Source organism: Orcinus orca, chromosome 2, assembly GCF_937001465.1.
Source record: "Orcinus orca chromosome 2, mOrcOrc1.1, whole genome shotgun sequence".
Taxonomy (NCBI): domain Eukaryota; kingdom Metazoa; phylum Chordata; class Mammalia; order Artiodactyla; family Delphinidae; genus Orcinus; species Orcinus orca.
Genome location: NC_064560.1, coordinates 85,264,693 through 85,291,668, shown reverse-complemented (window position 1 = coordinate 85,291,668; position 26,976 = coordinate 85,264,693). Strand labels below are relative to the sequence as shown.

Below are 26,976 nucleotides of genomic sequence, written 5' to 3'. Positions count from 1 at the left end.
TCTTTGTTTACAAAATGAGAAAAAGGAGCTAAATCAGCAGTTCTTCTATCTCCTGTCTGGACCGGAGTAGACAAAACTTTCTCATTCTATCTTCTGCATTTCCTTCTTGTTTGTAGGCTGAAATAAACATGCTTTTAAATCTCTGGAGGATGGACGGTGTCGCAGGACCCACCCAATTCTGATGTGATCCTTGGGCCTGCTGGGGCCACCTGAGTGAGGAAAAGAAATGCATGCAGACATGTGGTTTCCCACAAACAGTTCACTTTCATAGATACCGTGATCCAAGAATCCCCATTCTTGGGGTCAGAAGTAACTCTCAGAGGTCATTCAGTCCAACCTGGGAGCCCCTCAAACAGCCCTTTTGGACGTCATGTAGCCTCTGCTAACATACCTCCAGTGGCGATGAGCTTAGCCACAAGGCAGCCTTGCCCCTCTTGTTTAGCTCTGACACAGTGGAAGACTTCTACCCATCGGTCCTAAATCTATCCTCCCTCCAAGGCTACACAGACCACGTCTAATCCCTCTTCCTGGAATAGAGCCCTTCAGGGATTTCAACACAGAGGTCATGTCCTTCTAAATCTACTTCTTTTTCAGGGTAAATAACCCCAGTTCCAACTAGGTCCCCCCGTGGGGCTTTGCTTGGTCTCTCTAATCCTGGTTGGTTCCTACAACATCATCAGCCAGTCATTTAACAAACTTCTACTGAGGCTCTCCTGGGTGCTAGGCAGTCTGGTTTATGACCATCTCCTTCAAAGGTCGGTGTCAGATCAGAACACAGCACTTAGAAGAGAGGTGGAGGAGTAAAGGGCTGGAAAGTTGGAAAGTAAAGGGCTCCTATTACAGCCCCTCCAAAGGCACTGCCTCCTTGGGCTGAGACACGGGGCTGTTAAATCCTGTTGATCTTAGCTTAGGGTCATCCTTGAGCCATTCCCATCTATCAGCAGTGGCTTTCTGAGATACTGGCTGAGAAAGATTGAGTGTGAATCTGGGTTCAAGTGGGAAAGAAATGAGACCCCATCCTGCAGAAGAGCAAATGGTTTTCTAGTCCCCACCACAGGACCTCAGTTTCCCTGTTACTCTCCCTCTTGCTAGGGATGCCTAATTGTCAGGATCCGGACTCTTTCGGTCATCTAGAACATTCACCAGTCCAGCTCTGAGTGCCTTGGCATCTCAGATATACACATTGTCAACATCCACTTATATAAATTGAGGGGAAATATCAAACAGGACACAACTGAGGCTCCAAGAGGTTAGGTTCTCTGTGGCAAAGAGACCTACAGCTCAGTCAGTCTGACTTAGAAGCCTGATTTCCCTCCAGGACTCAAGCTGCCACTTCCAGGAAGGATGAGTGGTGAACAGACCCTCAGTCCCTCTGAGTAGCTTCCGACCTGCCAGCCAGGCACAAGGTCCCAGGTGGGTGCACTGATGGAACTGTGCTGATACAATCCCACCCAAGTCCTAGAAAGACGTTTCCCAGCACAGTCACGTCCGGTTAACAGGAAGCACTCATCTGTAAATGGGGATAATAATGTCTACTTTTCAGGGTTGTTATGAGGATCAACTGAGATGGCATATTGATGCCTAGCTCAATGACTGGCACAGAGAGGGTGCTTGATAAGTGAGCACCATTGCACTGCATTGCTGTGAGCCGCTTTTGCCAAGGTAGAATAGGGCAGTGCCTGGGTCTCTGCAAAATGCATTTCAAGCACAGAGGCCGAATTCTGTCACCAGCAACTGCAGAGGCTACAGGAGCCAAACGCGGCTGAGCCCAGGGAAACCAGGGGCACAGCCAAGCTGACCCCACCCCAGCCCAGGGCCAGAGGGGGTTTGCAGAGGCTGGGTAAGCAGATAGAGGGAAGCCTAAATACCACCCCCCCACCCCCACCAAACATTCACTGCCAAAGTCTGTGGCAGAGGCAACAAGAGGCCACCTCAGGGTAGGACTCAGAGCTTGGTCGGGGGCCCAGGCCATATGGGGCTGAGGCAAGGAGCAGAACCGGGGCCCATGTGCCCAGCAAGCTGTGCCAGCCCAGCCCATGCCAGCCCAGCCAAATCTGAGTTATATCAGGAGAAGGGATCTGTTCAGAAAACTCACCCATCTCTGCATATTTGCATGTTCTATTTTGGGGTCTCTTCCTTTTTTTTCCCCTTAGCTTCCTAGAAAAGTTCTCGTGATCAATTCCAACTTCACCTCTGCTGAACTGCAAAAGCTCACTCTCAATCCCATCTCCCCTCCAACTACCCTCTCCCTGGAAAGGTACTCCAGAGTTCTCTGCCCTCCCTGCCTCCACTGCTCCCACCTACTCAAGGCCTCAACCCCTGCAGCTGAGCTCTGGGATACGTCCCCAAGGTCACCATGGCTAAAGGAGTCAAGTCAAAGGTCAGCCCCTGGTCATGACGTTTCTCTGTGGCATTCCACACCACTGACCATGCCCCACTGTCCAGTTCTCTGCACTCCGTCAGCTCTGATGACCTCTGCTCTCGCCTTCCCAGAGGCAGCACATCTCCCCCTTCCATGCCCATGCCCATCAGGCACTATCTCCTAGAAAGTCTAACTCCTTAGTGGGCATCCCTTTTCCTCTACCTTTCCCCGGAAAGTTGGATTCCCTTTGCACTTGACACAGGCCCAGCCTTCAACTTGAAACTTCCTGATCATTATCTCCATCCTAGAAACTTCCACCTGTCTACAAGACATCCCCACCTGGCCGTCCCATGGCACCGCAAGCTCAGTATCTCCAAAACTGGTCTTGCACTCCAGATCCCACCCCCACTCCCTCATTCTTGCTGCACCACCATCTACCCACTCACAACCTGCCTGCCCCCCCCATCGAGTCCTTCACATCTCACCTCCTTCTCCTCCTCCCAGCTCCCCCACTGCAGCTCTAGTCGAGACCCCCACTGTGTCCCATCCGGAGGCAATGGGCCTCCTAGCTGGTCTCCCACTCCCAATCTCACTTCCCACAAATCCAGCCTCCACGCAGCTGTCAGATTCTCTCACACACGAGTCTGGTCCTCCATTGCCCTGCCTAGAGCCATCCTAGGGGTGCTCTTTGCCTTCAGGATGAAGCCCAAGCTCCTCAGCCTGATGAGACCCACACACCGCCTCCCACTTCTCCACACTCAGAAGGCAGCAGCGGGAAGGGTGCCGCCTCTGGAGTAAGACCTGAGTTTCCAAGGCCGATTTGCCCACTGCCCCACCATGAGACTGTGCACAGATGATCTCACCTCTCCTCCTTGGTGTCTCCATCGGATAAATGGAGCTAATCATAACACACTCACCTTTCCCGAGATGTGCTATCAACACTAACTCCTGAAGTCTCCCCGCCCCCCCACTCCTCTCCTTCCCAGCTGCCACACTGCCCGTCACACACTGTCAGTTCTAAGAGGATAACAGCTTCCTCGCTGGTCTCCCCTCCTCAAGCTCGCCCCACTCCCCGTCTATTCACACACAGCAGCCAGCTGCCTTTCTAAGATGCAAGCCTGACTCTCTCCCCTGATTCAAATTCTCCTGTGACTTGCCACTGTCCTTAGGATAAGTCCAAACTCCTTGCATAGCTGAAAGTGATCTAGCCTCTGCCTACCTTGAAGTCCACCCTCACACACAGGACTCCAGGAGCTGTGTCCTCTCCTCTCCCAGCCCACCCTGCACGTACACCTCCCTGCCCAATTCCTCCTCACCTGCTGCAGGTCTCAAGTCAGACGCCAACTTCTCCAAGCAGCTCTCCCTCACACACAGCCCCACCCTAACCCAAGTGAGTGCCCCTTCCTATAAGCTCCAAGCCCACAGGATCTGCCCGGCCCACTCTCATCAGGCTTTAGTGTAAACATCTGTTGGTCTGTCTTCCCAATGGCATGGCTCTGTGAGAGCAAGGACCTTGTCATGTTTACCTGGCACAAGGCAGAGACTGAATGTTTGTTGAAAGGGTAAAGCAGACAATGGCAAGGAAGGAGTCCTTGGCCCATGGAAAGCCCCAGGCTCGGCGGAGGAACTTACCAGACTCAACATATATTATTTAAAACATGGCTACAGGAAGCAAAGCCAACATGCCAAGACCCTGGAGGAAAAAGCTGACAAAGAAGGGAAAGGGAAACCGTGGGGACAGTTCAATTCTGGGAAACAGTATAACTGGTACTTGGGAGTCAGTTCCAGGGACAGGGCAAGGTCACCCAAGAGTTTCGCAGCATAATGGGCCGGGGGAGTTAAGGAGCCTCCGCACAGTCCCTGGGGGCAGGGTGCAAGTTGCCACAGAATGGAAATCAGCCCTAGGCAGGCTGTATCACGGGCATGGGAAGGGCTGTGTCAGCCCCATTTGACCACGGCAGGCCTGTGAGGATGGAACTGGCCTTTATTTCCATCACAAACCAGAGACATCAGGTTCAAAGAGCTTCCTGGTCTTTCCTCCTGACCACGAAGAGGCAGCTGGGTTCCAGGCAGACCACCCAGGCACAAAGAGACCTGGCACCAAGAAGCCTGGTGAGCTCTGAGTCTCTTCAGCCAATTCAAACACCCCTCAACGTTAACTCTAGGATGGAGAGGGACATGTGGAGACTTCACATTTTCTGGCAGGCCGCTATTCCGGATATGGCCTGCGGTTCAGGCCATATCTGGAACAGGGGGGCCTCCCAAGTACCTCTCTTTAAGAGTATCGCTGATAGATTGGTGGTCATCCAGAGAGAGAAACAGGACGTGCTGGGGACCAAAACCAGGAGGACAGGTCAGAGGACAAATGAATGGCTAGCACTCTCCTGAACTCACGGAGCCCAGCTCACAGAGCAGAGGGAGCAGGCCTGTTCTGTGTGGTCCTTCAAGACAGAAAGGGGGCCACGGGGTAACCGCTCTGGGGAACAAAGGACAGAGCAGGCAGTCCTTATCCGTGGTAAAACTTCTGTCCCGGGGGTGACAAGTAGAAGACGAACGACCGTGATTGTGGATGCTGTGGATGAAACCTCTGGCAAGAGGACACAGCAGGAGCAGACCTCCGAGCAACTTCCCACCGAGACACCAGCTGAAGGATTTTCTTCCTGACAAAGTAGTCAAAGCACATGAAACCCACTCGCTCAACTTGGACATGTCTGCGACGTGCCAGGGAACACCGTGCCAGGGGAATGAGAGCTCGGGCAGATGGAGCAGCAGCTCGGGGGTTCGTGCCCTCTCTTCAGTATGAAAGCTGGGCCCTGTTTGTGTTGGTGGTGTTGTTTAGTATTGTTATTTAACTGCTCTTGTATTTACATCTTCAGGAGAGAGAAGAGGGCCCTGCCTCCTGGCATGGCTCTGAGGCCTGGATTCTGGCATCATTACACAACAGGCATCAAAGAGTGCCTGGTGAGACTAGGCCAGGGGAGGGACAAGAAATCTTTTGAAAGCCTTTGGGAGAGGGAGCGATGTGGAGGGTGAGCTTCCCCGACCTGCTGCCCCGGAAGTCCACCTGGCCCCTCCTGAGACCGGTCACCTCAGAAGCACAGCCTCTTCTGGCCACAGCTGTAACACAGCAGCCACATGGAGACTGGCAGCAGTCCTTGGGCACATCCTGAGGATGCCACACCCAAAGCGCCAAAGGCTCTGGGGGCTACCACTGGAAACTTCTGCCAAAATACCAGTGTGGGCATCACGCAGCATCTCAGGATGTGGATCTAAAATTCTCCACCCAGGGCCCAGAAGCAGGGACCAGCTGTGCTCCCTGATGCCACGGCACCAAAACCTGCACACCATGCTTGCCCCACTGCCTCTACCAGCTCAGATCAGCCAGAAAGGCCAAGCACTGGGCAAAGCAGAAGGTCGACCATCAGGTGTATTGGGGAGAGGAGGGATGGGGCACCTTCAAGAGTGCTTCCCATGGGCAGCGGCCTTGGCAGTTTGCTGGGGGCTCAGGAGGAGCAGGGAGTTCATGGGGCTCCTCCGGCAAAGATGAGCTCCAGGGCCGCTTGGATGTCCCCCCCAGTGGCTTGCAGGGCCCGCAGGCTCAGCTCATCATCCTGGATGCCCATGTCACGCAGCTGCTGCAGCTGGGGCTGCCACTGGCTCTGCAGAAAGACAGGACAGGCAGAAGCTGTTAGTTAGGCTCCTACAGTGACTTGCTTATGTCTGTCCTTTCAGGGGGAGAGAGAAAGGTGGGTTCCCCCAGTAAAGTTGCTGATGTGAAGTTCCGTACAACACAGCGCTTCTAGGAGAACTACAAGAGAGGCCTGAGGGTTTAGAGAACAAGTTACAGTAAAAGTCTTTCCAATAAAAAAGGGGAAAATGTAACATAAGGATCAAAAGAGAAATCACAAAGTACTCAATGTCTAAATTTCAAAAGATTAAGTTTCTTTCTCCTGCTGTATGTATAGACACACACACAAACACACACAAATGGGTGGGGGGGGTGCATTTTTAAATTAACTTCGCTTTTTACTGTGATACACAGTGAAAAGTCTCGCTCTCATCTACTCCCCTCCCCACCCCGGTAACGTATTTTATTTTCTTTGAAGAAATATGAATATATATTCCTATATTTACCCTTTCCTTACACCCCTCCTTTTTTTTCCCCAACATATTAATGTATCCTAGAGAGCTCCCTATGCCAATACATAAAGAACTTTTTAATAACTGTATAACATTCCAACTTGTGGATGTCCTGAAATGTACAACTGGGCTGTTCCCAGTCTTTGCCATTACAAACAACACTGCAGTGACTGACTGTGTACAAATCTCATCCTCTACATGCACATACATCTTCAGGATAAATTTCGAGAAATGGGACTGCAAGGAATTACACAGCTTTAAGGGCCATCTGTACTTCCTTCTTCATGAATAGTCTGTTCATGTCTTTTGCCCATTTTTCTATGGCGTTCTTGGTCCTAAACCACAAGAACTTCTATAGTTCAGGGAGGTTTTGCCCTTTGTCTGATACGTGCAGATTTCTTGCCCAGTTTGTTATTAGCTTTCAGACTTCGCTTGTTTTTTTTGTTGGTTGGTTGGTTGGTTGGTTGGGTTTGATTTGCTCTGCAGCAACGTTCACATTTATTAACTCAAAATATCTTTTACTCTTTATACAATGGTTCCTCAATTTTGACTTTCAGCTACGAAAGTCCTTCTCTACCATAAGGGTTTAAAGAAATTTCATATTTTCAAAGCTTCATCAATATCTCTATCCCATGCAGAAGGAAGTGCACACCTGAGGGAAAAGGCTGTGTTCACACTATGGGAAGGAGAAGGCAGTGGGGATGAAAGGCAAATTCAGAGAAGTAGGCAGGCAAGGGTGAGGATGTGCTGGGCTTTTAAAAAACCACACAAACCAACTCAAACTCATCTTACAGGCCAGGGAGACACATGAAAGCTTCTGAGCTGGAGAGCAGAGTGAACAGGCATCAGGATGGGGAAGATGAAGGAACGGAAAAGACCAGCTGTCCACGGGTCCTGCTCCCGTTCCCCTCACTGTCCACCAGGGCCATGTGGGCTGCCGAAAACCACACGGGCCTGACCCTGTCTCTATCACTAATGGCTTGATGACCGTGGACAAGTTCCAGAAATGACCTTCATGCCCCAGGCTTAGGAGCAAAGGAAAGAGAGTGAAGCAAACAGCCTGTGCACAGAGGCATGCAGTACAATGTGAACCCCTTAGGTCACGCACTTAGCTGCTAGCTAAGCTTCCACATTCCGCGAGGCAGGGGAGATGGTGTCACTCGCTGCTTAAAATCTTCCACGGCTCCCTGGTGACCACAGGACAAGACTAATCTCCTTACGCAGGCACCCAATGAGGCCTTCACACTCAGGCTCCTGCTCTCCTTTACTCTAGCTCCATCTCAGGATCTTCCCCACAAGGACACCGCCTTCTGGGCTTGCCTATTTGAGTTTTGTCACCTGTACCTCCACATTCACTCAAACAGGTGGTTGTGTCTACCTGGACACCATGTCCCCTCAACCAAACACCCCTTCCCTGCCTGGCTAACCTCTAACTAATTCTTTGACAGTCAGTCCAAACACCCCTTCCTCAGAAAAGGTTTCCCTGACCTAGGCCCTCACCTCAAGCCTGGGCTGGGCTTCTCGCCCTGTTGCTCCCTCACTGCAGCAACTGCCTGGCACCCCTCCATGGCAGGGATGAGCACTGGCTCGTCTCTACCCCAGGAGCTGGACCCAGGCCCGGTATATACATGCTCAAGGCTCAGTCACCGCTCACAGAATGGATGAGTTGTCTCTTCAATTAAAACTGCCACAAGTATTCAAGCCAGGTGGTCAGCGGAGCCAGGCCATGGTCACTGGGTGCAGGAGTGGAAGCCACAGGAACAACTGCCCGTGCTGGGAGCATCCTCTCCTGTCACACTGCCACGCCCCAGCTGTTCCTGGAGCAAAGCAGGCCAAGTGGGAAGGGCCTCCAGAGAGCAGAGGAAAGCTCAGTGTCCAAAGTAACTAAGAAGCCATGTGAACATCAGGAGTGGGGAAGACTGACCTGAAGGCTGGGCTGCCCGGAGGCCTGCAGCGCATGCTGGAGAGCTTGGCTGAAGAGATCATTGGTGATGGGCGTCCCTGACTGGACGCCGGATGACACCGGGGAGGTCCCTGAGGAATGGCCCTAGAGACAAACCAGGGTCAGCACCACGCTCAGAGACACCTCAGTCTCCCAGCACATACCCACTGCTGTCACATCACCCAGGGTGCCCCTGGGTGCCCCACGACTGCCTCCCAGCAGGGGCCTGCATGAGACAACCACACAGAGGTACCCAAAAGCTCTCTATGTGGGCGGGAAAGGTTCTGTTCTCTTTTGCTCCAGGGAGATGGAATGGAGCCCCCGACCTAGCCTAGGACCCAGCACTGGGAGAGATGGCCTTGCAAGCTGGAGTGACCGTCACCAGGAACGCTTAAGCCTGTGATGTCTGGCCACTTTCAGGGACAAGTAAGGGTGTCTTATGTGACGGAAGGTTCTTCCAAAGTGCTGGCAGGAGTTAATCAGGCCCGTGATGAAATCAGGCCCAGTCTTCTAAGCCCTAAAGGCTGGTGACGGGAGGTCGCCTGAGCTGCAGCGGGAAACCCACCAGGCTCCAGGTAGAGTTCGGCTCAAAGCAGATCCAGCACCAGGATCAGCAAAGGGAAATCCATTCTACCACTGGGACCTTCTCCCTTAGGGGCCTGGCCTTGATCTTCCCGCCCTCTCTCCATACCTGGGTGCCAGGAGTTGGCGTGTGAGAGCTGCTCTCCGGAGTGCTGGCCAGGGCCAGGGCGGTGGCCAGCTCGCTCTGGGTGATAGGCCGGGGCCCGGCAGCTCCACTGTACCCCAGGGAAGCTGGGCGGGAGCTGGGTGTGCTGCTCGAGGGCGTGGACCTGGCGCTCTGAACAAGAGAGGCACCAAGCATCAGGGAAGCAGCCTGTGACGTTCTCAGATGAAGCCCACCCCCGTTCCAAGAACAGTTCTTGGGGAACCTCCCCAACCTGCCAGGTTCAGACAGCAATAGTATGACATAGCTGGGTCACCAAAGGGCCTCCGATCACCTCCCAGCTGGGGCGTGCCAGGTCCCAGGGAGAGGTGCATCCCCAGCACCATCTCCCCCAAATGGCAGGCAGCCAGGCCACTTACTGGGTGAAAGTCATCCTCATCATCAGAGAGCCCTTCAAACAGGAAGCCACCTGGAGGAGGGAGAACAGATTTCAGGAGGAAGAACAGAGGCAGAGGCGCAGCTCCAGAATCTCAGCTCTAGTTACTCTCCAAATTCGTATTTTCATCTCTCCCCTTGGAAAATTACAGGACAGATGCACTCCTTGACTCAAATTGAGAGTTCCCAAGGAACGCCCTCTGCCAGCACTATACATAGCTGCTGAGTAAAGCAAACCCCTGGACCACTGCCCGCTCCCGAGGGGGCCTGCGTTCCACTGTCCTGGGGCTCACCTGGCATATCCCGGTACGAGCTGGAGGGCATGCCCCGGGAAGAGGAGTCGGCCCCCGGCAGTGGGGTGCTGCCTGCCACCGAGTGCAGAACCAAGACAATGGCATTGACCAGAGCCGGGTGAGCAGGCACTAACCTGAGATGGGGCAGGAAGAAACCCAAGTGTGACTAAGAAGGAAAGAGCACCCTTGGCCATGACAGGAGTTCTGGGTGCCCCTAACAACAATCAAGTCACCCACGCCTGCCCTTCAATTTCCCAGTTTTCAGCACCTCCCTCCAGTCGGTTTGTGCTCCTCCTGCTGCTCTGTCCCCAGGAACAGCAAGGCCTTCACCCCCGGGCACCCCTGCAGATACTTCACCTTCCCCTCTGGCAATGCATGATGGGACATGCACAGCCCAGGAGGCTCAGGGGTCAGTTTTTGGTCTGGACTCCACCACTACTTCACTGGGCAATCTTTGACAGGTCCCTTCTCTTTCCAGGCTTTGGCTGTTTTCTTCACTTGCAAATAAGGGGACACAACCTCTACTATCCCTTCCAGCTCTAAAATTTTGGGATGTATGCACCTGTGTCTTTCCCAGCTTAAAATCCCTCAAAGGCTCCCTAATATCTACTGAATGAGATCTAAAGTGAGCATGGCCTGCAAAGCCACCTCCCTCAGAACGCTGCTTCATCCCAACATCTCTGCATGCCCCTGCCCTTGGGCTTGTTATTCCCCCCATAGCCCTTGCTCCTTCTCACCTCCTGACACATTTAGAAGACAGATTTGGGGGATGGGCTGCAAGAGCAGAATCCAGGGCGACGATTAGGTTTCTGGCCCGACCATGAGGAGAGATAGGGGTCCCCTTAATAAGATGGGTATACTTACGTATCAAGCATGTTGGGATCAGCAAAGACAGAGAAGAGGTCCTTGTCCTGGAGAACCCCTGAAGGAGAACAGGGCTCACCTCAGAGACTGGAAATTTAGCCAGATCCAGTGGGGAGAAGAGACTTTCAGGCCTCAGAGCAACCGGCTTAACAGGGACGCAAGACTACAAAGCAGCCCTCACGAGAAGAGGGGGAAACAAAGCCCCAGCAGCACAACCACGTGCTCTCCATCTTGCTCCCTACTTGCCCCCCGCACTTAGGTTACATGCTGTGTACCACTACACCAGCCTCTTTTCCCCTTATCTCTGGGTTCTTCCCTTATCCATCAAGGTGTGCAGGAAGTCTTCCCTGATGGCTGTGGTTTGGGCTAACAGCTGCCCTCACATGGCTTCCTCATAGTCTCATTTCTGATGTTAGGCCATATTTTCGCTGTGGGACTGACAACTCTTGGAGGGCTGGGTGTATGGAATACATCTGGATTATTCCCCCTCCAGCCACAAGACCAGTGATTCTTCACAAGATGGTCAAAGGTTCTTTAAGGTCATTGCCTCCTCCTGGTTTCTCCTTCTCCAACAGCTCCTATTTCCTTAAGCTAAGCCTTGCACTTACCAAGAGCAATGGGGTCACTGCTGAGGCCTGGGGTGGCCACAATGATCTGATCCAGAGATTCCTTATTGCTGAGCATCTTAAAGACCTGCAAGAGAAGTGGGGAGGGCTGAGCACTCCAACTAGCTCAATGCACTCAGCAAATACCCACACTCTGCTGAAGTACTTCCTCCCTCTAAGTGCTTGCACATACACAACCGCAATGGGACAGTAGCCCCAGGAAACAGATGAACCTCTTTTTTCTCTGAGATCATGGCTTACTGGAGGGGAAACAAACAATATAAAAGCAAGAGCACAATAAACCTTCAATCTCTGGTCTTTTCCCCCATTTACAGTTCTAGTGCTTCTAAAATAAAAGCTCTCATTAAAAGCCCAATAACAAAGGTTTCTCTAGATCCCAAAAGTCCTTTTCAATCTCCACACAATTACCATTTCACATTTATATATATTGGGAAGTTTGCAGCTGTATTAATCTTATTTATTTATTTATTTATTTTTTGTGGTACGCGGGCCTCTCACTGTTGTGGCCTCTCCCGTTGCGGAGCACAGGCTCCGGACGCGCAGGCTCAGCGGCCATGGCTCACGGGCCTAGCCGCTCCGCGGCATGTGGGATCTTCCCAGACCGGGGCACGAACCTGTGTCCCCTGCATCGGCAGGCGGACTCTCAACCACTGCACCACCAGGGAAGCCCTGCAGCTGTATTAATCTTGATTATCGACTCTCCTATAGAAAGACATCAGTGCATTTTCCCAGTGAGGAGGTCCTGGTAAGGAGTGGGGGGCAGGCAGTTCAGCCAAAGTCAAAGAATGAGGCCCAGCAGAAACAGTATATGCATCCTTTGCTGTAACCATATTCATTCCATGAGGCCAATGTCAGGAGAGGTTGTATCATTATCATTAGAGGGAATCAACAATGCCTAGCTGAGAGCCTCTTTGGGGGAAGATAGGGCTCTACTGAGACCCACAGACATGGCAAAAACTCCCCAAGGAACTCTTGGGAGCCTTGGCAACCGGCTTCCAGCTCCCTCTCTACATCACTTCAACCCCTCTCCAGCAGTCCTGGCAAGCATCTCGCAGGGGGCTCGGCACATACTCACCGCCTCCCTGTAGGAGGAGCTGCTGTGCAGGGCAGTGTGCAGCACCCGGAACTCCCGCAGGGCAGCCACTTTGTCCACAGGTTCTGGGGACAAGACACTCAGTTACCCTACAACCCGGCTCTGCCCCTGCTGCAGATGCACAACATCACTTCAGCAAGTGCCCAGATGCAGGTTCCCTTCCCTCATCACCCCACTAAAAATGGGCACCCGATCAGAAAAAAACATTTACGCCATAGATGTGAAAACTGCACTCTCATTTAAGTATCTTCAGTAGATAAACAAATTCAAGTTCCAGCAGAGGGGAATCTTACCACATGAAAGAGACTGTTCTGATCAATATCCCACTGCAGGAGTTCTAGGCTTTTCACATTTGAAAAGGAGGAGGGTATAAGGAACTCAGCAGACTTTTGTGCAATGATTTAAAATAAGTGCTGCAAGCCATCTGAACAATATGGAGCTATGTTGACACAATATGTTAAGAGAAAGAAATAGAACATAGTTGTATGCGCATTCTCTAGTAAAACTTTGTGATGTGTGTCAGTGTGCACGTGGGCCAAGGCTGGAAGGGAACAAGCTAGGGTGACAGGATCAGGCGTAACTCTTTTCTTTTGGATATTTTCTTTCAGGCCTCTGTAATATTATTTTGATTAAAAAAAAACAAATACAACAACGACCTAGAAAACACTGTACTCCTAGGGTTCTTAACAAACTCATCACATGTCCAAAAACAAGCATGTCACTGGGACTCAAAGCTCCTTTTTGATCTTTGGACACAATGACTCATATATATGGGAAAGTTTAGCAGTTGTCTTAGTTTTACTTGGTCACTTTACTATTTAGGACATCAGCCCATCTCACAGGTAAAGAAATTTGGGTAAAAGAAGGGGGAGTAGGCAGGAAGTTCACCCTCGGTCACACTTCTAAAAGTGTGGTGACCCTCACCCAAAACGGCTACTTGTGATTATATGGACCGTGTACTACCCAACTCCAGACGCACCATTCCCAGAGCAAGGTGAACAGCACCCCTAGGGTTCAGTGTGGCAACCACATCCTTACCTATAGCTCTAATCATAAGGGTTGTCTCTTTTGAAAAATATTCACCTCAAGTAAATTACCTAATTTATTCATTCAACAAACCTGTGCTAAGCATTTACTCCATGGTTTTGGAGTAAATCTTGTTTTGTGCAAGGCACAGGAATACAAAAAGTGAGAGTCCCTGCCATCAAGGAACTTAACAGTGGGAGAAATGAGACTGAATTAAACACACACACACAATTACAAAATACCATGCTGAGGACTTCAACAGAGGCACGGACCACAGCAAGGGCATTAGGAACATGGAGGCAGACAGCCATTACTGAGAGGGAGGCCCACACAGAGCTGCCTCCCAGAAGAGAACGTTTGAGAGGGATATTTAAGGTAAAGCAGATGTTTACTGGGAAGAGAAGGTATTCCAGGCCTAAGTGAGAACGAGTGCAAAGGCATGGAAGAATATAAGAGGTGCTTCAAAGGAACAGTAAGTCGTTCTTGGTGGCTGGAGCCCGGGTACACACCCCTGCTCAAACAGCAGGCCTAAGTGAGATCCTAAAGGAATTTGTAACCCTCTGCGGAGAACCACCAAAAGGATCCAGGTGGGAAGGAAGAAACTGACACCTTTTCCTCCTACAGGATCTAATCTGGTGGGAGATAAAAGAAATGTGCTTCCTTTTGGAAGAACACTCAAGGATAAAATACCTAAAATGCTGTCACAAAAGTTTATTTTCAAATCCAAAAGTTTATTTTCACCTCCCAACAAAAAGTCCGTTTGTTTCAAAAATAAATCTCCAGGGGCTTCCCTGGTGGCGCAGTGGTTGAGAGTCCGCCTGCCGATGCGGGGGACGCGGGTTCGTGCCCCGGTCCGGGAGGATCCCACGTGCCGCGGAGTGGCTGGGCCCGTGAGCCATGGCCTCTGGGCCTGCGCGTCCGGAGCCTGTGCTCCGCAACGGGAGAGGCCACAGCAGGGAGAGGCCACAGCAGTGAGAGGCCTGCGTACTGCAAAAAAATAAAAAAATAAAAAAAAAATAAATCTCCAGGCAGAAGGAGGGATGAAAAGGACTCAAAATCTTAAGCCCACAATCAGCTAAGAGTTATGCTTGTCTCTTTAACATCTCTGAGCTAGTTTCACCCTTTGGAAGTGAGAGGCAGCCAGCTCAGTGGAAAGAACATGGGCTCTTGAGCCAGGAAAACCTGGATTCACATCCCAGCTCTTACATTCATTTTCTAAGCAGGTGACCTTGAATAAATACCTTTCTAACCCTCTTTTTCTTGTCTATAAAATGCTAATGCTGTTACCCTACCCTGCTGAGCCACTGTAATGATTAAATGAGATATCAAAGAGAAACAATCTGGCTGGAAGAAGCAACAAATGCTACTTTCCTTCTGTCAATCCCCTCCAGCCAAAGATCAGAGGGGTACACCTACAGTTGAGTGAGTTGCGTTTACTGCTCTTACAGAGAGAATGCCACCACGAGAACCATGGGGCATCTCAATAAGAGGGAGTCAGAAAGAACTTATAGGATTTGGGCTTTGGTTGGGTGACTTGGCGGGTGAAGTTTAAGGAAGCAGGGTTTTGCTCTGGATTAGAGGCTGTCAGGGAGTGGGGGTGATTTTATGATCACGTATCTTAATAATTCTTATCTAGAAGGAAGGAAAACTAGCGCAAGATGAAAGCTGTAATTGGTAAAGCAGCAGCAGTAATTCATGATAGCCAGGATAGAGGGATATTTGGTCATTTTTGTGGTTTGGACAATGTTCATGTTTTTGTCTCTGCTCAGAAATGAGAAGAATCTTGTTTTTGTCTTGATCCATTACAGTCCCAGAGTGAGTGGCCTTGTAGATGTTGGTGACCTGTGAAATTGTTCATGTTTCAAGGCCTAGCTGAAGGCCAGGCCAGCCCCCAGATGTCAGAGACTGCCTTTCTCTTTCTCACTTCCCATCAGGGTACAAAAGAAGGTCTTTTTGTCCTTTATGTTTAGAATTGAAAAGAGGAAAAATTTCAAGCTGATAACCAGTCAAAGCAATCGTGAACGTTATTAAAATATGTCAAACTGCCCGTTTCTAACAAAGCTAATCTCTTATACAGCTTAGCCTTATCTTTGGGGAGGCTTTTAAAACACAGATGCAAAATTTAAATTCCAAGCAGCACCTTTTATTAATAAGTCAAAAATGCATTAGAAGCTTTGTATGTTTTCTCCAAGAGCTACTTTCATACCACTCGAATATTTTCAAACTTCAGGAAAATAAATTATCAGTATAGCAGGAGTGAGGTGACCGAACAAATCACCGCCTGCAACAGTTTGTGCGAAGATTTGCTAACATGAGAGCACACTACAGCATTTAGAGGAAAGCAGGGAGTTTCCAGCTTTTTTCTAATGAGAACAACAACAACAATAACAAAAATACAAAGTTCACTCCCTAAGGGAATTTAAATAGACACATCCTCCCCACCCCATTAAAACAGTGGGTAATGAACTTAAAAGTAGAGAAACAAATCCCTTTCTGTTAGTGGCATTGGCAGCAAGATCAAAATTGTACTCTGTTAATCAATGTGGTCTAATCCAATAAGTAATAAAGATATCCTCTATTATCATCTCAGTAAATCACCCCTTTGTTCCACCCAGGCCCTTGCCTCAAGAACACACACAGACCCTCCTTCCCTTGTAGATATTACAGAAGCCCTGCCTGTCTAACAGACAGCACTCTCTCACCTGGTTTCTGATCAGGCTCAGGCCAGGACTTGCGCAGAACATGGACTGTGGACCCAGGCTGAATGCCATAGAAGTCAAGGGTCTGATCATCTTTTAGCTTCCGGCCACAGTAGATCAGATCTAAAAAAAAAAAGAACTGTTCATTTATATTTTGCTCCTCAAAACAATTTAAATGATTTTTGTCCCCTAAGAACCTTATCTTGATTGGACAGATAGCTAGAGAATGATATATGCTTTTAAAAGTACTCTTACTTAATAAATACATTTTTAATTTTTTTTATTTGGCTGTGTTGGGTCTTCGTTGCTGCACGCAGGCTCTCTCTAATTGTGCCGAGCGGGGGCTACTCTTCCTTGCGGTGCGCAGGCTTCTCATTGCGGTGGCTTCTCTTGTTGCGGAGGACGGGCTCTAGGTGCGCGGGCTTCAGTTGCTGTGGCATGTGGACTCAGTAGTTGTGGCACACAAGCTTAGTTGCTCCGTGGCATGTGGGATCTTCCCGGACCAGAGCTCAAACCCGTGTCCCCTGCATTGGCAGGCGGATTCTTAACCACTGAGCCACCAGGGAAGCCCAAAAAATACATTTTAATAACAACCGTTAGCGAGCACAAACTGATAAAACACAGAAGCTATGCAGGAAAACTCTAGAGCTTAACACCATGGAGACTGCTCAATTTAAATGAATGGGAAAATGCAACAATAAAAAGGATGAACCCCATATTTTTATGACTGAAAACACACTTTTTGCCAGCTTATACCATTTTGTCAGTTTATATGACATTGAGTTTGTAATAAAATTTAATTATATTCACTTTCACTGCCGGGGCCTGGGTTCAATCCCTGGTGGGGGAACTAAGATCCCGCAAGCCACGCAGGGAGGGGAAGGAAGGGAGAGAGGGAGGGAGGGAGGAAGGGAGGGAGGGAAGAAGGAAGGAAGGAAGGAAGGAAGGAAGGAAGGAAGGGAGGGAGGAAGGAAGGAAGGAAGAAATTATACTTAAATTCCTTCTTCCTCCACTTAGAATGCCCTTGCCATCTGTCCTTTTTCACTGCCTTCCCTCTAACCAACCAACCAACCAAAAATCCTTCTAACCACCCCTTAATACCCAGCTCAAATGCCATATACTGAGGGGCTTTCCCTAGCCAGCTCCTCCTTCCTAACCTAAATTCTTTTTTTTTTTTTTGGCTGTGCCGGGTCTTAGTTGCAGCACGCAGGCTTCTTAGTTGAGGCACGCGAATCCTCAGTTGCAGCACGCATGCAGGATCTAGTTCCCCGACCAGGGATTGAACCCAGGCGCCCTGGATTGGGAGCACGGAGTCTTACCCATTGGACCACTAGGGAAGTCTCCCTACCCCAAATTCTTGCTCTATCAGAGAAACAATTCAACAATGTCATAGTTAAGGAATGTTGTGATAAAGTAGCTCAGTATAATGAAGGACTAAAATGGCAACAATAGTTTCATTATGATTTGTGTTTCTATTCACCCAACAACAATCACTTCCATTATGATTTGTGTTTCCATTCACCCAACAACAATCAACTCCCTGGAGCGTTAACATTAGGAGACAAATCCCAAACTTTTAATTTACCCTTTAATTCCAGAATTATTCTCCCCCAAAAGAGATCAGAGCAGCAGCCCATCCTTAGTCCACAGAGACTCACCGATCAGTTCGGGGTCTGGAACAGACTCCTGGAGTTTGCCAGCAATGAGCTGCTTCAGAAATGAAATACTATAGCCTCCCAGTGAGTATTCTCCGAGCTCTGTCTCTGGCAACCGAAGAATAGATTTGGGGGCAAGTGGCTGGTCAGCCAGCTTCACCGCCAGGTGCCAATCTGAGAGAGACATCCTCTCTCTTTCGCGCTCTCTCTTTCTCCCTGTAAAGGAACAAAGCCTTAGTGGTTAAAGGACAGACCACCACCCTACACCGCCCCCACCCCACCAGGGGGCTGAATGAGAGGTAATTCAGGGTGACACTTGGAAAAGTGCAAGATGCAGCATCAGGAGGCCAGAACTAGAACCTGGGGTCCTCTCTTCACTCATCCTATGACAGACAGCAAGGGACTTCAGCTCTCTAAGCCTCAGTTTCTTCAGCTTTAAAGTGGACATAAAAATGTCACGCCAGGGGCTTCCCTGGTGGCGCAGTGGTTGAGAGTCCGCCTGCCGATGCAGGGGACACGGGTTTGTGCCCCGGTCCGGGAAGATCCCACATGCCGCAGAGCGGCTGGGCCCGTGAGCCATGGCCACTGAGCCTGCACGTCCGGAGCCTGTGCTCCACAGCGGGAGAGGCCACAACAGTGAGAGGCCCGCGTACCACAAAAAAAAAAAAAAAAAAAAAATGTCATGTTAATAGGAATGCTGTGAGGTTCAAATGAGATCATCCAACACTCTCCCTTATGTACACTCCGTGTTTCTTCATCAACTCTTGTTTTAACTACCACACAGCTTTACAACAAGCTCCCTGCCTCTGGCCTCTCCCTACCAAATATCCATGCTGCCACCCAAGCCATCATTTTATTTTTTATTTATTTATTTTCGGTACGCGGGCCTCTCACTGCTGTGGCCTCTCCCGTTGCGGAGCAACAGGCTCCGGACGCGCAGGCTCAGCGGCCATGGCTCACGGGCCCAGCTGCTCCGCGGCATGTGGGATCTTCCCGGATCGGGACGCGAACCCGCGTCCCCCGCATCGGCAGGCGGACTCTCAACCACTGCGCCACCAGGGAAGCCCCCAAGCCATCATTTTAAAACACAGATCTGATCAAGTCACTCCTCTGGTTAGAATCCCTCCAATGACTCCAGACCACCTCTATGAATAAGTCTAAACGGCACAGCCTGGCTTTAAAAGACATTCACAACTGTTCTCTCTGCCAGCCTTCCTCTTCAAGAGCTCTGGGCTGCCCCACCCTCCCCAAGCCTGGATTCAAAACAAAGCTCTCCCCCACTTTATACCTCCACTCATCTGCTAACTCTGCATGTAACTCCTCTTCTCTCTTCCATCTCTAAGCAAACTCCCATCAAGACCAACCCAAATACAACCTCTCCTGTCCCTTCTCTCTTCCCTCTATTGTCATATTCCCTCATGGCAAAGGGTTACAAATATCTATTTACTTCTCAATCTCCCCCGCATCCCATTCTTAGAGGCTCTTGAAAGCAAAGACCAGAATTTTTGGTCGCTACTGTCCCAATGCCCAGTACTTATGTGCCCAGAAAATGAATCAAAAACCTGAGGGAAGAACCTTGTAAGGCAAGATAAGCCCTTGCTATTATCATTATTGCTTCCAAAGTGGCTTCTTTGTAAGAGGAAACAAAAGGCTTCAGAGGCTGCCCAGCAGACCCTAAGGCATCCTCAAACCGTCCATCTCCAGGTTTATGGCAGGGAAGGAAATGGGGCTTTTAATCTACCATATCTCATTTAATTCTCACAACTGTTCCCTGAAACAGGAATTCTCATTTACATTCTACAGACAATGGAACCGAGATTCAGAAAGGTGAAGTCAGTGGCCCAAGGTCACTGATAGTTTATATTGGGACAGGGACACTACCTTTTGAGTAACGACCCCACCGCTCCCACGGGACCAGCTAACTAGTCAACACACGTCGAGCCCGCGCGACCCAGGACCCGGCGCCCTCACCCGTCCCGCGGAAGGAACCCGGCCGCAGGGCCGCCGGTGTAAACACTCACTCAGGTCCTCTCGCCGGAAACAGGAAGCTCCGCGCTGCATTCTGGGAGTTGCAGTTCCTACTGTGGCCCCCGCCCCTTTATAAATAGGCAGCCTGCAAGTGGCACTAGTTGAAAAGCTTCCGATTCCAGGGAGGGCGTGGCTCCTCCGCGGTTTGAAAGTTCCGGCGCGAGAGCGTCTTCGTGCTTCCGTCGGAGAGGAGTCTAGAGCTGTCAGTGTTCCAAGGCGCGGGTCATGAGAGCGGGGCTTGGCGTGAGGTTTACAGCCCTGCGATTCCCCCACTGTCCTGGGACGCATGCAGAGTCCTTCGGTTACTCCGGGTCCTTACAGCGCCGCAGGTGGGAACTCCCACTGCCGGGCTCTTGGGCACATCGCGGACCCCGGATCCCCTCCTGCCTCGACCCTTCGCTCCCAGAGGGCCCTTTCCCTAGCGGCCTCTTCAGACACGCCTCAACCTTGCAGCCGTCACCAGAAAACGGCCTGCCTTCGGGTGAAGTCAGCCTCTTCTGTGCTTCTCGCCTCTGGCTTCTCGTGGCGACCCTACCTTTGAGGGCATACCAGGAGCCCAGCGATGACTTCCTCCAAAAGTTGGTTCGTAGAGAGAAGTTACCAAGCCGGGTTCCTCTTACGCCCCAGCATGCAATGGTGGGAATCAATTCGGGGAGGGCAATTTCCGCTGAATTCTTAGAGAAACTGCATACAGTATTCCCTTGGTATCCGCGGAGGCTTTCTCCCAGGACCCCCACCCCCCACCCCGTGGATACCAAAACCCGCGGATACTTAAATCCCTTATATAAAATGGCATAGTACAGTCGGCCCTCCGTATCCTCGGATGCGGAGCCCGCCGGTACCGAGGGCTGACTGTTAGATGCGCGATTAGAATAGATGGTGTTTGCACAGAGGTTAGGATTAGACAACTATTCTGACTAGACTCTACTCGAGGAATTAATTCAAGAACTAAGGAAAGCAAAAAAAAAAAAAAAAAAAAACACAGGTGAATAAAAAAATAATGAGGTTGGTCCTAGCAACTAAAGGCTGATCCGGTGTGCACAAACGTAAAAGGATGACTCTGCAACGTCCCAATGTACAGCCTGGGGCAGCAACTGTGAGCAGGATAGCTTGACTGAGGAGAGCAGATAAACTGCAGGATCTCGGAGGGCCTGACACTGGAGGCTAGTCACTCCTCTGCTCTTCTAATACGGGAGATTTTCACGAAAGTCTGTCACTGTCTTCTTGCTGAACCCTAGGTTCCTCATAGTTGTCCCCAAAGTAGCCTCTCCCCCATCCTACCCATTTTTAGATATAACCTCTCTTTCAGAAATCCTTCCTAACTATCCAGCCCTCTTTAAGCTCCTTCTTCTCTTATCTACTAAGGTACTTGCACCTGAACCACATACTTTAGTGTTTTATTAAACTTTGTTCAATACTGTGCCTTGACTGCCTGCGGGAGAAGACAGGGACCCTGTCTTCATCTGGTTTTCCTCATAGCAGAACTGAATATACTAGGTGCTTATGAGTTTCTTGTTTTGATTCATTTCATTATAAGCTCCATAGGAGAATAAGCAATGACTGTCTTACCCTCCACTTTATCTTCAGCAGTTGACCAGGACCTGGCACATAGTAGGTGAGCAATAAATATGTGTTGAATAAAGAATTCATTTACCAAATGTGGCTGTCTTGCTGTAGCTTGTTGCCCCCAGGAAAGGAGGTACGCCTCTCTGAGTTCTGAATTGTACATTGTAATGATAAATTATTAAATGAGTAAATGAATGAAGGAATAACCCAGGACTGAACAGGTTCTTTGGGAACCAATTTACCAAATAGGTGCGGTGGCCAGATGCAAGGGTCAGGTTCTAGATAAAATTAGAAGTCTGGACACAAGACAAATGACCAGACATGGTAAAAAAGAAAGTGTCCAGGCCCAGTCCTTCCGTCAGTCCATATTTGGAGACTTATACCCTCATTAGCTTTCTCTGAGAAAGTGGTGGACAATTTCTCATTAAACCTTCAAGAGACTATTTGCCCAATCATTTGCTATTGGAAAACAAATTATGAGAGTGCATATTTGGGCTTCCCTGGTGGCGCAGTGGTTAAGAATCTGCCTGCCAATGAAGGGGACACGGGTTCAAGCACTGGCCCGGGAAGATCCCACATGCCGCGGAGCAACTAAGCCCATGTGCCACAACTACTGAGCCTGTGCTCTAGAGCCCACGAGCCACAACTACTGAGCCCAAGCGCCACAGCTACTGAAGCCTGCGTGCCTAGAGCCTGTGCTCCGCAACAAGAGAAGCCACGACAATAAGGAGCTTGCGTACCACAACGAAGAGTAGCCCACACTCACAACTAGAGAAAGCCCACGCACAGCAAGGAAGACCCAACACAGCCAAAAATAAAAGCAAACAAATAAATTTATTAAAATAAAAAAAAGAGTGTACATTTGCATTTTTAAAATAACTATAAAATTAATATGGGGATTTCTGGGTCTGGCAAGACAGCAAATGAAAATCATCTGCAAGTACTCCTGCTACAAACAAAAATGTATAAAATAATACATCTTAAAAATCACGTAACTGTGGTCACAGGAGAAATAGGAAATCCTCAGATGCTAGAAATGAAGAGGTAACTGGAAAAAAGCAGTGAGCTTTGGAAGCTGATGAGCACCTTTCCAGAGAGAATAGTGGTCCTGGAAGCCTTGCTTGGAGATTTTTCTTTTACCACCAAAACATTGGGCTGGGCCCTTGAGCAACTGAAACTGATACCACTACATAAAGTTGAAACCTTGAAAAGATTTGCATGGTGGTCCAGTGGGTAAGACTGCACTCCCAATGCAGGGGGCCCAGGTTCGATCCCTGGTCAGGGAACTAGATCCCACATGCCGCAACTAAAGATTCCACATGCCGCAACGAAGATCCTGCGTGCCGTAACTAAGACCCAATGCAACCAAATAAATAAATATTTTTAAAAAACTAAAAGATTTGCCTCCTAAGTAAAAGGGCAGAGTACAAAAAACCAAAAGCCCAAACCCATGCATCGGCACTAAGAGAAGATAAGAAAAGTTCTCTGCTTGCTATGAAGGCAGGTCAGTGAAAGGGGAGTTGATGTGTGAAAGAACAGTCTTCCCTGAGAATTTGAAACCCTAGACCTGTACTTTGTGTAAGTTTGTGGCCAAACTTTCCCAGAAATGTCCAAAATTGGTCCCTGGGTCTGCATTTTAACATACAGTTAAACTAGGGCATTCTATTAGATTAAAGATTCAGTGGCAGGAGGAAATGTATAATCAGTGACTTTTGGGTGAGTGAAGTTGACTAGCTGCCCTGCTTTTTTATTAAGGGAGAAAAAGGCAAATAACATGTCACTTGAGGTCTACAATTTAAAATTTTTAATCCAGTTCATTCTTTTACAGAAAGCAACAAAAACCAGATCTGTATGAATAAAAAATATAAAAACTAAAGACATGAAAATAAAATAAGTTAGCATGCTCAACGTTATCTTTGTTTTGTTTTGGCCATGGTGTGTGGCATATAGAATCTTAGTTCACCAAACAGGGATCAAACCCGTGCCCCCTACAGTGAAAGCGTGGAGTCTTAAGCACTAGACCGCCAGGAATGTCCCTCAAAATGTTATCTTAGGTATTTTCTCAAGTTTTGTTAAGTCAACTTTATTTAGAAATAATTTACATACAATAAAATGTATGCTTGGGACTTCCCTGGTGGCGCAGTGCCACAACTACTGAGCCTGTGCTCTACAGCCCGTGAGCCACAACTACTGAGCCCGCAACCACAACTACTGAAGCCCACATGCCTAGAGCCCATGCTCCACAACAAAGAGAAGCCACCGCAGTGAGGAGCCTGCACAGTTGCAACGAAGAGTAGCCCCCGCTCGCTGCAACTAGAGGAAGCCTGTGCGCAGCAACGAAGACCCAATGCAGCCTAAATAAATAAACAAAATAAATTTATTTAAAAAAAAAAGTATGCTTAAAAGGAATTGGTCCTGGGGTTCTTGGTAAAGCAAATATAAATCCTTTTTGGAGCAACACTACCAAAACTCATGCCATCCAACAGGAAAGAAGAAAGCTAAACTGAAGATTTCACAAAAAGAATTAACAAATATTCATGGAAGAGAGAGCAGAACAAACAAGTCACAACACCAAAAATGTTAGATATTAGGGAGTCAATTTAAAAAGATGTAAAATAAGCATGAAAATATTTATTAAAGTCACTGAAGAAGCTATCAGGACTTTAAGAAAGAATAACACATGATAAAAGAACAGGCAGATTTGAGAAGAACCAAAAAGAACTTTTAGAAATAAGAAGTACTGTCACTAAAATTAAGAATTTAACAGATGTAGGTCCTTGTCAAAAATGTATATTGTGAATATCTTCTCTCAGTTCGTGGCTTGTATTTTTATTCTCTTAATGGGATTTTTTAAAAATTTCTTGAAAGTCTAATTTATGAAATTTTATTTTGATGGGTAGAGCTTTTTGTGTCCTATTTTAAAAATCTCTGCCCTAGGGCTTCCCTGGTGGCGCAGTGGTTGAGAGTCCGCCTGCCGATGCAGGGGACACGGGTTCATGCCCCGGTCCGGGAAGATCCCACATGCCACGGAGTGGCTGGGCCCGTGAACCATGGCCGCTGGGCCTGCGCGTCTGGAGCCTGTTGCTCCGCAACGGGAGAGGCCACAACAGTGAGAGGCCCACATATCGCAAAAAAAAAAGAAAAAAATCTCTGCCCTAATTATGGAGATATTTTCCTATGTTTTCTTCTGTAAATTTCATCTTTCACATTTAGGTCTATGATTAATTTCATATTAATTTTTATGTATAAAATGAGAAAGGAATCAAGATTCTTATTTTCCATAGGGTATCAATTGATGAGAACTACTTTTTTTTTAATCCCATCCCCACTGAATTTTACTGGCAGCTTTGTCATAAATAAGGTGACTGTTATCTATTGGTCCATTTCTGACTCTATTCTGTCCCACTAATGTATTTTTATATCCTTATGCCACTAACTGTGCAACTTGATTTCTGTAGCTTTAGAGTAGGTCTTGGCATCTGGTAGCATAAGCCCTCCAAATTTATTTTGCTTTAACATGGCTCTATCACTAATAGAGGACAATTGTTAACTTTTTTAATGTTTCTAAAAATATAATTTTATTGAATTAAATAAATTTTGTATTCAACAAAATTTAGATTATACTGCATATGTTAGTAAACTGCATAATTCACTTAACTTGAATATTTCCCCATGTGCTCAAATCGTCTTTGAGAATGTGATATTTTAAAATACTTTTAAAGTAGTTTCAAGTTTACAATAAAGTTGCAAAAATAGTATGAAATAATTCCCTCTTAACCACCCAAAGTCCCCAACTGTTAACATTTTATAACATTTACCTTATCATTTTTTCTCACCCTCTCTCTGTATATATTATTCTCCCACCCCCATCCCCAAGCTGTTTGAAAGCAAGTTGTAGATATGATGCCCCATCACCCTTAAATATTTCAGTGGCTATTTCCTGAAAACAAGGACACACTCTCCTACCTACCACAGTACAACCCATTAGAATCAAGAAATTAATACAGTTCTACCATCTAATCCACAGATGTAATTTAAATGTCATCAACTGTCGCAGGTAGGTGGAGACTGATCACCTCACTGCTGTTTTCATAAATTATTTGGGAGATTTTCACAAAGTTTGTCATATCAGTCATTAACCCAAACAGTTTTGGTCTCTTTTAGTGGTGAATAGTATTTAGAATCCAAGTCTGGGTGTGTTTATTGTCCCTGAGATGTCATTATTTCCAGTTCCTCTCAGTGGATAGACCTATGAAATACATATTTACACACACAAACCCATTCATCTATATTTCTGTTTCATATATATGTTACATATATGAAATAATATGTATATGTTCTTTTTTTCATTAATTTTTGTTGGAGTATAGTTTATTATATATGTTCTAATACCAATACTTCAAATTCCAATTCAGCCCTACATAGTCTTTTCTAGTCTTCCCCTCCTCTATAATTTTACCTTTCTTCTCCAAAATGGCTCCCATTTTCCACAATATATTTACCTGCATTTGCTTATATTGAAAACCATGGTAACCATCACAGTGGAGCCTCTTCAACTTGTGGCTGAGTCATTTTAACACTTAACCTAAAATTTTCTAATCATTGCCTTACTATCTGGCATGACAAGAGTTCCAGGCTCATCTTTACATTTCCTGCCCCAAACACAACAATGAGCCATTTCTTCAAAAAGCCCAGATGGGGACTTCCCCAGTGGCGAAATGGATAAGAATCCGCCTGCCAATGCAGGGGACACAGGTTCGATCCCTGGTCCGGGAAGATCCCACATGCCATGGAGCAACTAAGCCCACGAGCCACAACTACTGAGCCTGCGTGCCACAACTACTGAAGCCCGTGCACCTAGAGCCCATCCTCCACAACAAGAGAAGCCACCACAAGGAGAAGCCCGTACACCACAAGGAAGAGTAGCCTCCACTCGCCACAACTAGAGAAAGACTTCATACAGCAACGAAAACCCAACACAGCCAAAAATGAATAAAATTAAATCTTTATAAAAATAAATAAATAAATAAAGCAACTATAGGGCTTCCCTGGTGGTGCATGGTTAAGAATCCCCTACCAACGCTGGGGACACGGGTTCGAGCCCTGGTCCAGGAAGATCCCACATGCCACAGAGCAACTAAGCCCATGTACCACAACTACTGAGCCTGTGCTCTAGAGCCCACGAGCCACAACTATTGAAGCCCGTGCGCCTAGAGCCCGTGCTCCACAACAATAGAAGCCACCGCAGTGAGAAGGCCACGCACTGCAAGGAAGAGTAGCCCCTGCTAACCGCAACTAGAGAAAGCCTGCGCAGCAACGAAGACCCAACGCAGCCAAAAATAAGTAAATAAAATAAATAAATTTATAAAAAATAAATGAAGCAACTATACACCAATTTTTTTTTATACCCTAATTTAATAAAAAAAATTTTTTAAGGGTACAGTACATTAACAGGTCCGAACTGAATTGCATTTCCAGGCTCACATGTGAACAAACCTTCACCCCTCAGTGAACCAGAGATTCTAGGGATCCAACAGGCTGAGGTTAACCCAGGGCCAAATT

The 26,976-nt window shown here is 48.1% G+C and overlaps 1 protein-coding gene across 3 annotated transcripts; it reads right to left on the bottom strand.

The window, feature by feature from the left end:
• Window positions 1-5,771: 5,771 nt before the first annotated feature.
• LOC101285459 (ubiquitin-like protein 7) lies at window positions 5,772-19,964 on the bottom strand. 3 transcript variants are annotated; one of them, XM_033440062.2, is made up of 11 exons: window positions 19,842-19,964; window positions 17,824-18,036; window positions 16,169-16,288; window positions 12,423-12,505; window positions 11,330-11,414; window positions 10,722-10,779; window positions 9,858-9,991; window positions 9,549-9,598; window positions 9,136-9,303; window positions 8,427-8,549; window positions 5,772-6,021 (listed from the first exon to the last, which is right to left on the bottom strand). In XM_033440062.2, the coding sequence occupies exons 1-11, from the start codon at window positions 19,879-19,881 to the stop codon at window positions 5,884-5,886; spliced, it is 1,212 nt and encodes a 403-aa protein (XP_033295953.2). In that variant the 5' UTR covers window positions 19,882-19,964; the 3' UTR covers window positions 5,772-5,883. The 3 variants fall into 3 exon arrangements, with proteins under 3 accessions (XP_033295953.2, XP_004276349.1, XP_033295954.1); XM_004276301.4 differs by having other exon boundaries at window positions 19,792-19,892; XM_033440063.2 differs by lacking the exon at window positions 19,842-19,964 and adding an exon at window positions 19,702-19,827.
• Between the last annotated feature and the right edge of the window lie 7,012 nt (window positions 19,965-26,976).